Source organism: Vanessa atalanta, chromosome 18 (assembly GCF_905147765.1).
Source record: "Vanessa atalanta chromosome 18, ilVanAtal1.2, whole genome shotgun sequence".
Classification (NCBI taxonomy): domain Eukaryota; kingdom Metazoa; phylum Arthropoda; class Insecta; order Lepidoptera; family Nymphalidae; genus Vanessa; species Vanessa atalanta.
Window position 1 is genome coordinate 4,373,781 of NC_061888.1, and position 13,351 is coordinate 4,387,131.

Sequence of the window (13,351 nt, forward strand, 5' to 3'; positions counted from 1 at the left end):
ATAGGGTAATTATTTTATTTCAAACAAACTAATTTTACATATTATCTAACGCAAAATAATTAATGTAATTTTATAATGCAACTTAAAAAAAATATTTTATGATTATTTAAAAATACTTATAAAATATCTTATTAAATATAGTTTTATTTTTTATTATAGTCATATACAGTGAAGTTTATTAGTAACTTAGCAGAGAAAAATTAATGAACTAATCAAGGCGAGTAATTATTTTCACCAATGAAACAATTAAAGCCGAATGTACTTATAGAATAAGTCTTAAATAGACAGAAAATAATAGCATCGGATTAATGTGTGTATGGCCTTACGTTATTAATAAACGTTAATATATTTTATTCATAGAAATTATTAAAAATTGTGAAAATGTGTTGTTGATTTGTAATGTATTATGTGTATTGTTTCTGTTATGATTGTCCAATAAATAAGGAAATTAATGGAATATGTGCTTATTCTTATCTATTAAAAACTGACTGACACAGAATCTCAGTAATTCTACCATATATAGAAACTGGCCTTCACCCTATCCTATTTTTTGTATGATTTACTAAATATTTAATTAATATAAATATAGTTTTTTTGTTAATCCAGGTACTATCAATTAACTTTTAGATAGGTTACTAGACCTCTATAACAATTAATCGATAGTATCTTTGAAGTTTTGTTTTGTTTCGTAAACACGAAATTAATATTGCATTTCTGTGTTAATTTTAAATCAGGATTTTATTGCTTACTTTAGTCTAATTTTCATCTGTAATTAACAGATTTCATAGCTATTACTATCATCACCGAGTGTGTGCGAGTCCCGGAGTCCAAGATTCTTATTCTGTCTGGCTTACGATAAGTGTCGGTGTTCATCAAGTTGATCATTCGTCTCTTCCTGGTTACAGAGCTTTATGCACAACGGGTAAAAGTTAGCAACGACGTTACATAATATGAATAATAAGATTGTTTAAAAAAAATGTTTAATATTTTTTCAAAGTTGTAATCTATAACTTAATATCGTAATTTACTATTTTTGAAAGAAATAGAACGCTATATATACACTGAAGAAAATAAAACACATAGTTACATCAGTAACTATGATATCATAGTTAGTTATTAAGGAGAGAGATCTTATTTCTCAGATCTAAGTCAAAAAACGAAAAGAGTTTCTTTAAAATGATTTTTTTTTTGTGTTTGAGGAATATGGATTCACATATAATAAAATCATTAGTTAGAAAAGACAAAATGATAGTGATAATATTTCGGATAGGTATGTGTGTATGTAATAACAGCGAAAACAAAATACGCCGTCATCATACACATCATATACATCAAGGAGTTGGAGGTCCAAGAGAATATTAACTTTACCCAGAAAAAAATGTTACAAAGACAATGAAAGGCTGGACTGCATTTCAATTTTCTGCGACATCAATGACTCAAAGAGTGTAAATGTGACTAGACTTCTGACTTCACTGAAATTATTAACTACTTGATTTAATTGTTTTTGTTTGGTGTAATTTTTGCTATTATTTTAAGAATTTATCTAGTATGATTTCAAAATGATGATTTGTTAACATAACAAATGAATAATTTTAAAGTTTAATCTTGGTAATTTTCAATGAGATTACAAATTGTTAGGTAATGAGATTCAGACAATTTTATTGTAAAACCAACCTTCTCTGATTGGTTTTACAATAAAATTAATATCACTTTTCATGCAGCAAAAAATCTCGTTTTTGTCAAAGATTACTACTTAGCTCCAGTGACTCGTAGCGTGATATTATGTATCTATAATCTATATTTCGCAGTAAATGGTCCATCGAACGTAGTTTTTTTTTTCATTCGAATTGGTATTGTATTAATGCGTTAAAGCCAAACAATCCTTAAACTTTGCATATTAGTATAGATATAAAAAATTATCTATAGTAAGTTTAACTAATTACATAATAAGTGTCAAATGATAAATTTATTACATATACCCTGTACAAGTTACCTTGATCTTTTTCACAGATTTAAATTTTTCTGATCGACATGACTTTGCATTGACGAACATATTATTTACTTACTTTAATTATTTCAAAAATTGTTAAATTATTAAAAAAATACATATAACACAAAAGTCCCTAAGGATTCAAGCGTTATCCGAAATTTTTAATACTTTTTATTGCTTCAAAATAAAATTTAAATAGGAACAATGAAAATAATAAATGCTTTTAAAATGTTACATCGGTCGGACGGATGGGATGGGACATGTTATACATCAGGCAGTAACTGCTACAAATATCGATTACAAAAAATCATTATTTTAATGATCATTAAGTTATTGTTACGAACGGGGGTCCTTTTGCTTGGGGTCTCTTTGGCTAGTTAATGGGGTTTCTTTAGCTAGTATAACTATTTTTATAAAAAAAAAAGATTTCGTATGGAAAGTCTGAATTTTTTTTTACTTTTCGACCTGTGTTTATTTGGCAAAGTTGTTTACTTTCATGGTCTGAACCATCTATTTAAATTTGGCCGGAGGTCCAAAAATAACCCTGTAATATTAAATAGGTACTTGAATATTAACCTATCGTCGCTTATCTACCCAATGTTTTATATGTCTAATGCAATAAAGAATTTCACACATAATACACCTACACCATCTCGTCACAGTTACATTTATTTAAAAACGTTATTTTTTGGACTAGTAATTATTTTCTGTTTCCATCACTAGCCCTTCTGTCAAAGACATCAGGCTAACTTGTACAGGGTATAATAGGTATTTGTATACTTACGACACCGATTATTTATATATCTAGAATCTAGGTAAACTGTCAAATCTGAATGAAAAGAATGCGTCGAAGAGTGGCGAACTGTTAGCCAAAAATTACACATACACTAGTAAGGTATGATGTATCGTCACGCACACCAAGATAATTTAGAGCACAACAAGTTAGCTCGTCTGTTTTAGTTATTTCATAGTGCGACACTCTATACAGCTAATAAGTAATCACTATATTTACATAGCACAATAAGATGAATAACTTATTTTCCCTTTGTTTTTTAACACTGTTAAAGTACATGTTGTGCATAAAATTATGTCAGTAAATAAAAAATCCGATATATGGTTGTATAGCATTTATTAGTCTCCGGTGACATACATATGAACAGATTTCTCAGACGCAGCCATTCTTGCGATGCGATCGGCTCCGAGTATCGCTGCGGCTCGTTGCATGTCATACTTGCAATATAAAACTGTCACTGTCATGTTGCAGTCACTGCCTCCATATTTATTCTGATTACTCTCCTATTTTGACAGAAACAAAATAATAAATAACAAAAATAAAACACGTCTATACGACTATCGATAGTTGACCTCGAAAACTATTCAGGATTTCGATAATACTATCAATAATACTATCGATAGTGTCGATAGCTCTCCGTGAGCATTAGCAGTCCGTAAATGTCCCACTGCTGGGATAAAAGCCTCCTCTCCCTTTGAGGAGAAGGTTTTGGAGCATATTCCACCACGCTGCTCCAATGCGGGTTGGCGGAATACACATGTGGCAGAATTTCGTTGAAATTAGACAAATGCAGGTTTCCTCACGATGTTTTCCTTCACCGCCGAGCACGAGATGAATTATAAACACAAATTAAGCACATGAAATTTCAGTGGTGCCTGCCTGGGTTTGAACCCGAAATCATCGGTTAAGATGCACGCGTTCTAGCCACTGGGCCATCTCGGCCTGTCTCCGTGAGCGATACTATTGATTACGGCAATACTATCGATAGTATCGCTAGCTCTCTGTAAGCAATACTATTGGTAGCAGCGATACTATTGATACTATCGATAGTATCGATAGTTTTGGACCAATGATAGTTTAGGTTAAAAGTAATGGTTTTTGCAATACTATCGATAGTATTGCTCATGGGGAGCTATCGATACTAACGATACTATCGGTAGTATTGACACGTGACAATACTATCGATAGACTATTGATACTATCGCTAACACCTTAACTATCGATACTCTATCGATAGTGGACTTTCGTTATGCAATACTAAAATACGTACATCAATGATCTACTAAATATATAATTATGTATAACCTAACAAAATAGATAAAAAAACATCGCGACAGAATACAAACGCTTTATTTTACATAAAATGTAAATAAAATACTATGAAAGAGATAACGTAATTACATTCGTACAAAAATAAAAGATAGCTAGTGTTTGTCACTAATGCATATAACGTGAATAAACCAATAACTGCACATTTGGCATAAATTAATCAAAGTGTAATAGTTAGTTGTGCGATACAGTGATTACAACGAGTGAATGATCAATGTACTAAATAATAATGCGATTTTTTTTTCAGAAGTTGTGATTGTTGACTTTGAAGAGAAAATTCATTTAAGTTACATAGGTCCTGTGGTGCTGCGGATACGACTATGAAATGCTGAAGTAATATTATATATATGTTTCATAGAACGATAGCACGAAGGCATTTGGGTGAAAGTTATATATATTATAAATACACAAAATTAGAACATGATAGAAACAAAAGTTGATAATATATTTATTTTAGAATTTTAAATTTTTATCTATTGTCGCATTTGCAATTATTCATATTTTTAAGTATTAAAACAAAAACTAATTTCAATATTTATATGGTTTGATATGTGACACCGTGTGTTTTATTTATTATAGCGTCATAATTGGTACACTTTTTTGTATTTACATGACGCTTTTCGTTAATTAATAATAATAACTAATTGCACAAGCAAACCTAGTAACATATATAGTATATAATCATATAGTCTATTTCTTTTTACATGTTTAACATAATTGATGAACATATTTTAAGGATTTTTAGAATTTAGAATTACTCTAAGAACGTAAGCAATACCTGCATAAGATTACACATTTCCGAGTAGAAATGAGGGTAGGTAGGTGGCTGGTAAAATATGATGTGCCTCACTCCTTTAATTCGAAATCTTCTGAAGAAATGCACTCTTTCCGAATATAACAAAAAATGTGCTTCAGTGTGGAAGAACATATCTCGTGCACGAGCTATTTTAGCGTCCTGCAAAATAAACGATAACATTACAAAGTGGTTAGAAGAAAATATAAATAAAAAAATAATAAAATTGAAATTGTAAAATAATATACACCAACATTTAATTGCAAATAAAAAATGATCTGATAGATGTTTTTGTACAAATATTTAATAAGGATGCAAAGAATTTTAATCTACTATTAAATCCGTATCGTAATTTTGTAAATATATGATTTAAATTATAAACAACAAGCCTTAGCGCCCCGTAGTACACCGTCTTTATAATCGATTAATCGTTTAATATTAACTTGTTAATAATTTAACAGTCGTATAATGCATAAAAAATAAGAACAATATATGTAATTCATGTGTTGTCTTTAAATATTAATCGCACATCTTATAGTGTCTTATACAAAAATAAAAATGCTTAAAATAAGACAATGCAAAATTGTAACTTTTAACTTACCTTCGAATATTCACATATTTGAACAAAGCCAATATCTTCCTTTTTGAAATAGTTCCTTATCCTTACAAAATCAAAATAGCTCGGCACGTAAATAAGAGTATGACTCATAAGTGTATCGCGCTGTTTTGGAAGTATTTCTTTCACGAAATATTCAAACCTTGCATCAACAGATGCAAGTGGGTTGGCGGCATTGAATCTGGAAATACAGAAGATATTTAAATATCTTTATATGGCATTTTTGTGCTCGTTAATATTTATATAAAGCACAGAAATCGTAAAGGACGTTCACACGTTGCAGATTAAAACGAAATGAGTCAATTTCACTTAAATTACATAATTTACAAATAAGCGATGGAAGGCCCGAAATTAGACGTTCCTTCTGATTTACAGTCAGAAAAAGTAGATTCTCATTAAAAATAAAATGAAAAAAAATAAAAACTATGAGTTGAAATTTCAATTTTGATGCTTAGCATAACATGCTTGAATAAAAGGGTCGGCTAAAAGATGTTAAATAGTCTATACCTATTATAATATAAATTTATTAGGTGATCTAACCACAAGAGGTTAATAACTATGAACTTTTTTCGTGATATTCAAAAATATGAGTGACACGAAAATGTTATCATACATCAATTCCTTTTTTATGACATATTATTTTAAACATTTTTTTAGTATTGTGTACTTAGTTTACTAACAAAACATATAAAATGCCTACCCAGAGCAATGTACAGTGTACCACAGTTTTGTTGAATTAAACAAATCTGGCAAGTAAGTATATTATATAAAATGTTGAACACTTAAAAAAGTACTCCTCTTACTGGTAAAACCATGTATTTATGACTCCATGGACTGGACAAATGGATAGTAAAATGCAATAGCCAACCTGTGAAACAGCTGCGGTACTTGTACTAAGACTTGCTGTATACTGCCTACATCAGGTTTGTTAACTACCAAAACTTTCCCTGCATAATTTTGGCATTTTTTGTTCATCACTGACATAATTTCTGGCAGTGGTATTGAAGAAAACACTAATGTTTGTCTGTGAGAAATAATAATAGATTAAGTGGCATACAAATATATAAGAAAAGTTAATAATTTTAAGTTTGGAAACAATAATCAAATGGATAAGACATGTGGATCTCAACCAAATATCACAGTTTCATATCTGGGCAAACACCAATGAGTTAACACATGCTTAATTTGTGTTTATAATTATGCACTACTAGTGTAAGAAACCATCATTAACCCTACTGTTTAATAGGAGAGGATGCCTCCTCATATAGGAGAGGAGGATCCTCTGACTGGTGCTAAAAAGATTTATTTAAAAAAAAAGAGTTATTACCGATAATATTTAGTCCATCCGTTTACAGCCCATGACCTAACTCTAGAGAAATCAGTGCCATGTGTTTTTTTAGGCTGCATGTGAAAGTGATCTAAAATATGCAACAGATGATCCCAATTTTGCATATAGAATATGTCAGTCTGGTCCATTATAAGCAATTCTATAGATGCCAGAAAATCAAAGTCTCGATCCTCCTCACCCTCAGCACCAACAATCATACGGAGTCCGAGAGGAGAAGCTATAAGTATGTCTGATGAATAGAAATCTGTGTACAGCTGTAAAAGATAGATTTTAACTTAATTATAAAAATAGTAGGAATAAAATTTAATATTTAATTAAATAAACATGCAGAAAAAATATTTTATTAAATGTAAAAATTATACATTATTATTTGTATTTCTTTCTGATCTTACATATTTAGTTAAATCTTAATAAGTATATTAATAATAGAACATTTTTATGTTATATCAATATATTATATACTCTCAAGATAATTTTAAAAATTATTTGGTTATTCAAATATGTAATTAATATTTGTGTGACATATACCTTCAATGTTTTCTTTGTCAAAGTCATTCCTAATCTGAATGTATCATCTGTGTTACCACTAAAAAGAAGCTCATAATCTTCAGGTTTTGGATTTTTACTGGGCATTATCAACTCTCCACCTGTAAAATCATCTTCAAACCTATTTTTGTTCACTACTTGACCCGCTTCCTTTGGTACAACTAAGTCAATCAGTGTCTTAACAACTCTATAAGCTGCATCTTTAAATGGAACTAGTATAAGCACCTGCAAATTATACAGTATAAAAACTATGTGTTTTGTATAATAATATTTTTGTCAGTCGATTGAAGCTATTAAAAAGATCAATTTATTAATTGATTCTTAATTTATGATAAATGAGTAATAACTTTTTTCAAGGTGATAGAGTGAAATAATAGTATTTGGCTAAATAAAAATTTTACATAACAGAAATATTTTATAGTTAATGTATCATTGATCAAGAAATAATAAAGTACAAAAATCACAAGTTGAATAATTACCTTTGGTCTTACTAATCCCTGATCCCGGTACTCCTCAGATAAATCAGACTTCTTAGCTAACTTTGCATTGTGGTGCAGAATCTTTGTTCTCGTCTTTAACATATGATTAACGACATGCAGGCAATAAGTAAACCTAATCTCATCTGCATTTGTAAAAGTCCTCTCTGGGAACATCAGGTCCTGGTAATTATTTATAACAGAAAACAATTCCTTTTGCAAGGGTGTTAAAACATCAGCAATATCCAAATCCCTTTTTATCAGGTTTATTTTATTAGCAGATACAACATTTCCGCTTATCTGAGATTTTATATAAAGTTGATTGAAGTTTACTTTATTGTATGCCTGTGGTATTGATGCAATAGGTGCATATGTTTTTTCTTCTAATATACTAAACTTGGGCTTTGATTTCTTAGATGATGTTTCAACTGGCTGTGGTATACTAATAGCTAAATTCCCAAGCACTGACCAAGACTTGGTTATGTGTTTTTCAGTTCGTGGTATGTTAGACAGAGACACTAGTAATTCATCCTGTAACTCATACTGCAAATGCTTACTGAAAGGGTCTTCTGTTGCATCCACTTCACTTTCTGGATCACATTCTTCTTTTACCTAACAATAATATTATATTAGAGAAAGTAACTTACAAGTTTTAAATTAAGACAAGTATTTCATAGTATTATTATTAAGCAATCAAAATCATAATTATGCCATATTTGTAAATTTGAAATTTGATTCAATGTATTATAAAAATAAAGGTCAGGTACCAAATATTCTTCATCAGAACTTTCGGTGCTGTCATCATTACTACAAATTTCATTATTTTCATCACTCAAATGTTCATTCAGAGTGGTTAGATCGTTTGCAGCAGTCTCGTTTAAGCTTTCACTAATATTTGATTCTTCACTGGTTGACATCTCTTCATCATCACTGTCTGCAACGACGTCTTTTTTACGATTGGATTTAAAACATGAGACTAACTGTCTATATGCGTCGTCTTCCTCTTCTTCACTTTCCGAATAGGTTGCCTGTTGTTTACGAAACTTTTCCTCCATCTGCTTTTTTTTAGCGAACTCTTCTTCAACTTTATGTTTATCTTTATATCTATTAAAAATTGCTTTCTTATTTGTAACTTCATTTTCCTTAGTTGTTCTCTTTTTTCGTTTGTTTATGGGTTTGTGAGATCCCTTCCTTTTCTTGCTAATAAACTTTTTCCCTTTTGCCATATTTTTAAGTAAAGCCTAAACGTAATTCACATATAATAATACAAAACATCCAGTTTTTATAAGATATATTAGGTTCAAAGTATCTTAACGCCAATTTTTTACATTATATATATTAAATTTCACTTATAAACATTAATTTCACAATTTTAACATGTGGACTTGACTTTGACATAATTATATCAGATATTAAATTTTCTCAAATGAAACCACAGATATACCACTACGTTTTTACCGAGCTGGAGTAAAAGATCGAAGGAGACTTCCATCCAAAATTTTAGATCAATGAAGAAATATATACAGAGTTATTGGTAAGTCGAAGTTTTTCCCCCTGCTTTAAATTTTTAAGCGATTAGTGAATAAAAAATAGTAAAGTTCATTGTTTATTTTATTTTAGAAATTAATTATTAAATAATTTTACTAAAAATAAATATACTAATATGAATAAACTGTAGGTTATTAAAAGAAATACCATTTAAAAAAATATGACAATAATACAATATTTAGTTATATAGGGTTGGGAAAGAAGTAATTTCGGTTTTTTTTCATGTTTACAATGCATTTTCCCTTTTTAACAGCGATACACAAGTGGAAACTCAACCTAAAAAGTTATCGAGTGATTGCGTCGTGCCGTGAGCAGGGTGTACACCGCAGTCTGAGGAGAGCAAAGCTTATGAAGATGCTAAATCTCCGTAAGCTTAAAATATAATATAAAATAAAAATCCAGGCCCATGAAAGTTATAAAAATAACAATATGCCAATTTTTGGTGTATTTTATTGTAACATGTCGCGAAAACACGCGTTAATCGTTATTTCATTTGACTAAGGAGCGGGTGCTATGCTAGTGTTGGCCATCTGATGGTATCAACCTATTTTCCGAAGAAATGTTTATGCTACTTATTACAATTGTCAGCTTTTTTATGATATTTGTAGACAGACGTGTAAATGAGCCACGTGATGGTCAGTAGTCACCACCTCCCATAGACAAGTGCCTTGGCAACTAAGATGTTACCTTGTGCGGTTTGCCTGTAGTTACACTAGCTCACTCATCCTTCAAACCGGAACACAACAATACTGAGTTCTTCTGTTTGGCTGTGAGAATATCTGTTGAGTAGGTAGGCGGAAGTGAGCTATAAACTAAAAAAAAAAACTCTAGCTTAACTTACCGAGTTGAAGTATTTTTCATAAGTATCGTTATTAATTCATACTACAATATACACTTATACAAATGTTGTTTAGTGATTCATAATTTTTCCACCACACATTTGACTTTAATGTATATTTTTATTTTTTATATAAACAATCGATCAACATAATATGCAATCCTAATCGGGAAATAAATATAATAAAAAAAAAGTGTAACACACTTAATTATGTGTTATTTATTAAATTTCTAATAATTTAATTACTTTACAAAAAATTGTAATAAAGAAAAATTCCGTCAGATATTCACTTGATTGATTTTTTTATTTGCAAATTAGTTAAGTTCTTTCGTAAGTTGGCGGGGGCAAATAATTTTTAATTATAAACAAACAACAACTATGTTTATAATTAAAAATTAAACAATAAAGCAAATTAAACAATGAAGCAGCTGACAAACAATGCTTCAATGCTTAGAGCTTGCTACACTATATAACTGTCAATTGTAATCGTAATGTCAAATCAAAAATAGCAATAAACTAAACTTAGAGAATTATAGCAAAATTATTTTTTCATTCTCGTCTTTACATAGGTAATTAAAAATATAGTAGTTGGTTAAAGCGTAATTAGATTGAATAAATCATACATTACATTCCTTAGTGTCTTGCACTTTTGCTTTATATTTATTTGGTAGGGTACAATTTTAAAAGGTTATGTTTGTGTACCTATTTTAAAAATTATATTTTGAGTTAAATTAAACAATCAACAGCTCAGTGACTGCAATAGCTACAATTTATTTAGGGCACAATGTTGGCACGCTACTGATCTACATAGTGATTATATTGGGATGAGAATATTAACTCGCATTGTTCTTTGATTACCCGTGACATATTCGTAAGTTAAAAAATGGATAATCATATTAGATTCTTTGAAGATATTTCAATGCAAGGTTATAAAGACGAAGGTGTTGTGACAAATACTTCATTAGACCAGGTATTTATATAGTTTAAATCAATATGAAACCATATAAAGTACATAATGACATTGATAGTAAATATAGAATTCAAATACGTTTTCAGATCGATGTTGAAGCAATGATTTTAAAAACATACAAAAAATTCGAACAGAAAGCATCAATTGATCCAGATTTACCAAAGTTGAACAAGAGTGCTCATGTAAAATATTTAAAAGAAGCCTTAGTGACTTTGCCTCAAAGTTATGCTTGTTTAGAAGCTAGTCGACCCTGGTTGGCATACTGGATACTTCATTCCCTTTGGACATTGAAGAGTATGCCTGATGCAGAAACTTTATCTAATATAGTAAAATTCTTATCTCAATGTCAACATAAGGAGGGTGGTTATGGAGGAGGTTGTGGACAGCTTTCACATCTGGGTACAACTTATGCAGCTGTTAATGCACTTAGTATCATTGGTACTGAAGAAGCATATAATTCTATTGATAGAAGCGCTTTACAGACATTCTTGTGGACAGTTCGGGATGTTGATGGGTCCTTTGCACTACACAAGGGAGGTGAAAAAGACATTAGGGGGGCATATTGTGCAATCAGTGTTGCCAAGGTGACCAATATATATACTGACGCACTATTTGATAAAACTGCTGAATGGATTGTAGGTTGTCAAACATATGAAGGTGGTTTTGGTGGTTGCCCTGGTATGGAGGCACATGGGGGATATGCATATTGTGGTATAGCAAGCTTAGCTTTATTAGGTAGAACTAAGCTGTGTGATGTTGATGCCTTATTAAGGTGGTGCGTTAATCGCCAGATGAGTCTAGAAGGTGGGTTCCAAGGAAGAACCAACAAACTTGTAGATGGCTGTTATTCATTTTGGCAGGGAGCTATATTTCCTATAATTAGTGCAATACTTTCTCAAGGTAAATTTATATTTTATATCATTTTATTTAGATTTTGTAAGTAGCTTCATAGATATTATTATATTTTGATATGAAAGTAATTAATCTCTGTAACATAATATGTGTGATTACCTAAACAGTAATCAATTATAAAGTCTTAAGTATTAAAGGTAATTTATGAAATTGCTCTTAAGGACTTGTATGCCTTTTATATACAAATATCTATATTTGGTTTAAGATAACAAGGAAATGATGGAAACAGTACTATTTAGCCAAGGTGCCTTACAAGAATATATAATAGTCTGCTGTCAAGCTTATGATGGGGGATTACTCGACAAACCAGGAAAGTAAGTAATGAATGAAGTAAAAATTGTAATATTTCTCATGATAATATATTCTTTAACTGTTATACATTTAGCCTTCATTTGAATACATATTACAAATTTCATAGTTTAAGTATAAACTTATAATATCATTTAGCCTTTATCATAAATTAATAACTATGTAAATGAGTGTAATAAAAATGAAACCCGTTTAAGTGACTTCAGTTATAATATATGTATATATTAATTTTACAGGCCTCGTGACTTATATCATACTTGTTATACACTAAGTGGACTATCAGTGGCACAGCATGGAACAGGAGCTCTAGATCCATATGTAGTAGGTTCACCCAGAAATGAGCTGAATTCAATACATCCTTTGCATAATATTGCCCCTCATCTTGCATACAATTCTGTGCATTATTTCATAAGACATCCTCCTCCCGTAAAGGATAACAACTAATAAAATATTGCCTTTGTATTTACAAAATTTTTGAATTTTAACACACCTACAAAGGGATTTTTTAAAATATCATTACAATATAAATTCCTGAAATGTGCATTTGTATGCATGCTTTTAACTTAAATTAAAAATGCATAATTTACCTCTCCATATTAAACACGAGTTTAAACACTGCTTACTTGACTAGATATATCTGATATTGATTTTTCTGAAGACAAACTTCTTCGTTGTATATTGAATTGAGTAACACTAAACTGTGTCTTTTAAGTCATAAAGAGTGGGTCATTATGTATTAAGCAAAATATCATGTCGAAATATTTCCCCTTATTTTTACATATTCTGTAAAAATATTTTACAGTGTTATATTTTTTGAATTTAATAATTATATCATAACTTTGTGACTCTGGAAATAATAAACTATTTTCTACAAAGGTATTAT

At 30.1% G+C, this 13,351-nt stretch overlaps 2 protein-coding genes across 3 annotated transcripts; one reads left to right on the forward strand and one right to left on the reverse strand.

The window, feature by feature from the left end:
- Window positions 1-3,102: 3,102 nt before the first annotated feature.
- Window positions 3,103-9,293, reverse strand: LOC125071004 (U3 small nucleolar RNA-associated protein 25 homolog). The gene is made up of 8 exons (XM_047681051.1): window positions 8,659-9,293; window positions 7,895-8,503; window positions 7,398-7,640; window positions 6,849-7,123; window positions 6,390-6,545; window positions 5,507-5,702; window positions 4,891-5,067; window positions 3,103-3,286 (listed from the first exon to the last, which is right to left on the reverse strand). Exons 1-8 carry the CDS (start codon window positions 9,115-9,117, stop codon window positions 3,122-3,124), a joined length of 2,280 nt encoding a protein of 759 aa, XP_047537007.1. The 5' UTR covers window positions 9,118-9,293; the 3' UTR covers window positions 3,103-3,121.
- A 1,476-nt stretch (window positions 9,294-10,769) lies between these two features.
- LOC125071003 (protein farnesyltransferase subunit beta) lies at window positions 10,770-13,347 on the forward strand. 2 transcript variants are annotated; one of them, XM_047681050.1, is made up of 5 exons: window positions 10,783-10,846; window positions 11,056-11,247; window positions 11,334-12,147; window positions 12,365-12,473; window positions 12,705-13,347. In XM_047681050.1, exons 2-5 carry the CDS (start codon window positions 11,161-11,163, stop codon window positions 12,910-12,912), a joined length of 1,218 nt encoding a protein of 405 aa, XP_047537006.1. In that variant the 5' UTR covers window positions 10,783-10,846; window positions 11,056-11,160; the 3' UTR covers window positions 12,913-13,347. The 2 variants fall into 2 exon arrangements, with proteins under 2 accessions (XP_047537004.1, XP_047537006.1); XM_047681048.1 differs by having other exon boundaries at window positions 10,770-11,247.
- Window positions 13,348-13,351: the final 4 nt, after the last annotated feature.

Coding starts and splice junctions, on each gene's coding strand:
- LOC125071004 (XM_047681051.1), bottom strand. CDS start 9,117: ATGGCAAAAGGGAAAAAGTTTATTAGCAAGAAAAGGAAGGGATCTCAC. Junction 7,641..7,894: donor AGGGATTAGTAAGACCAAAG/GTAATTATTCAA, acceptor TATAATTTGCAG/GTGCTTATACTAGTTCCATT. Junction 7,124..7,397: donor TGACAAAGAAAACATTGAAG/GTATATGTCACA, acceptor TATCTTTTACAG/CTGTACACAGATTTCTATTC.
- LOC125071003 (XM_047681048.1), top strand. CDS start 11,161: ATGGATAATCATATTAGATTCTTTGAAGATATTTCAATGCAAGGTTAT. Junction 12,148..12,364: donor TAGTGCAATACTTTCTCAAG/GTAAATTTATAT, acceptor ATTTGGTTTAAG/ATAACAAGGAAATGATGGAA. Junction 12,474..12,704: donor TTACTCGACAAACCAGGAAA/GTAAGTAATGAA, acceptor TTAATTTTACAG/GCCTCGTGACTTATATCATA.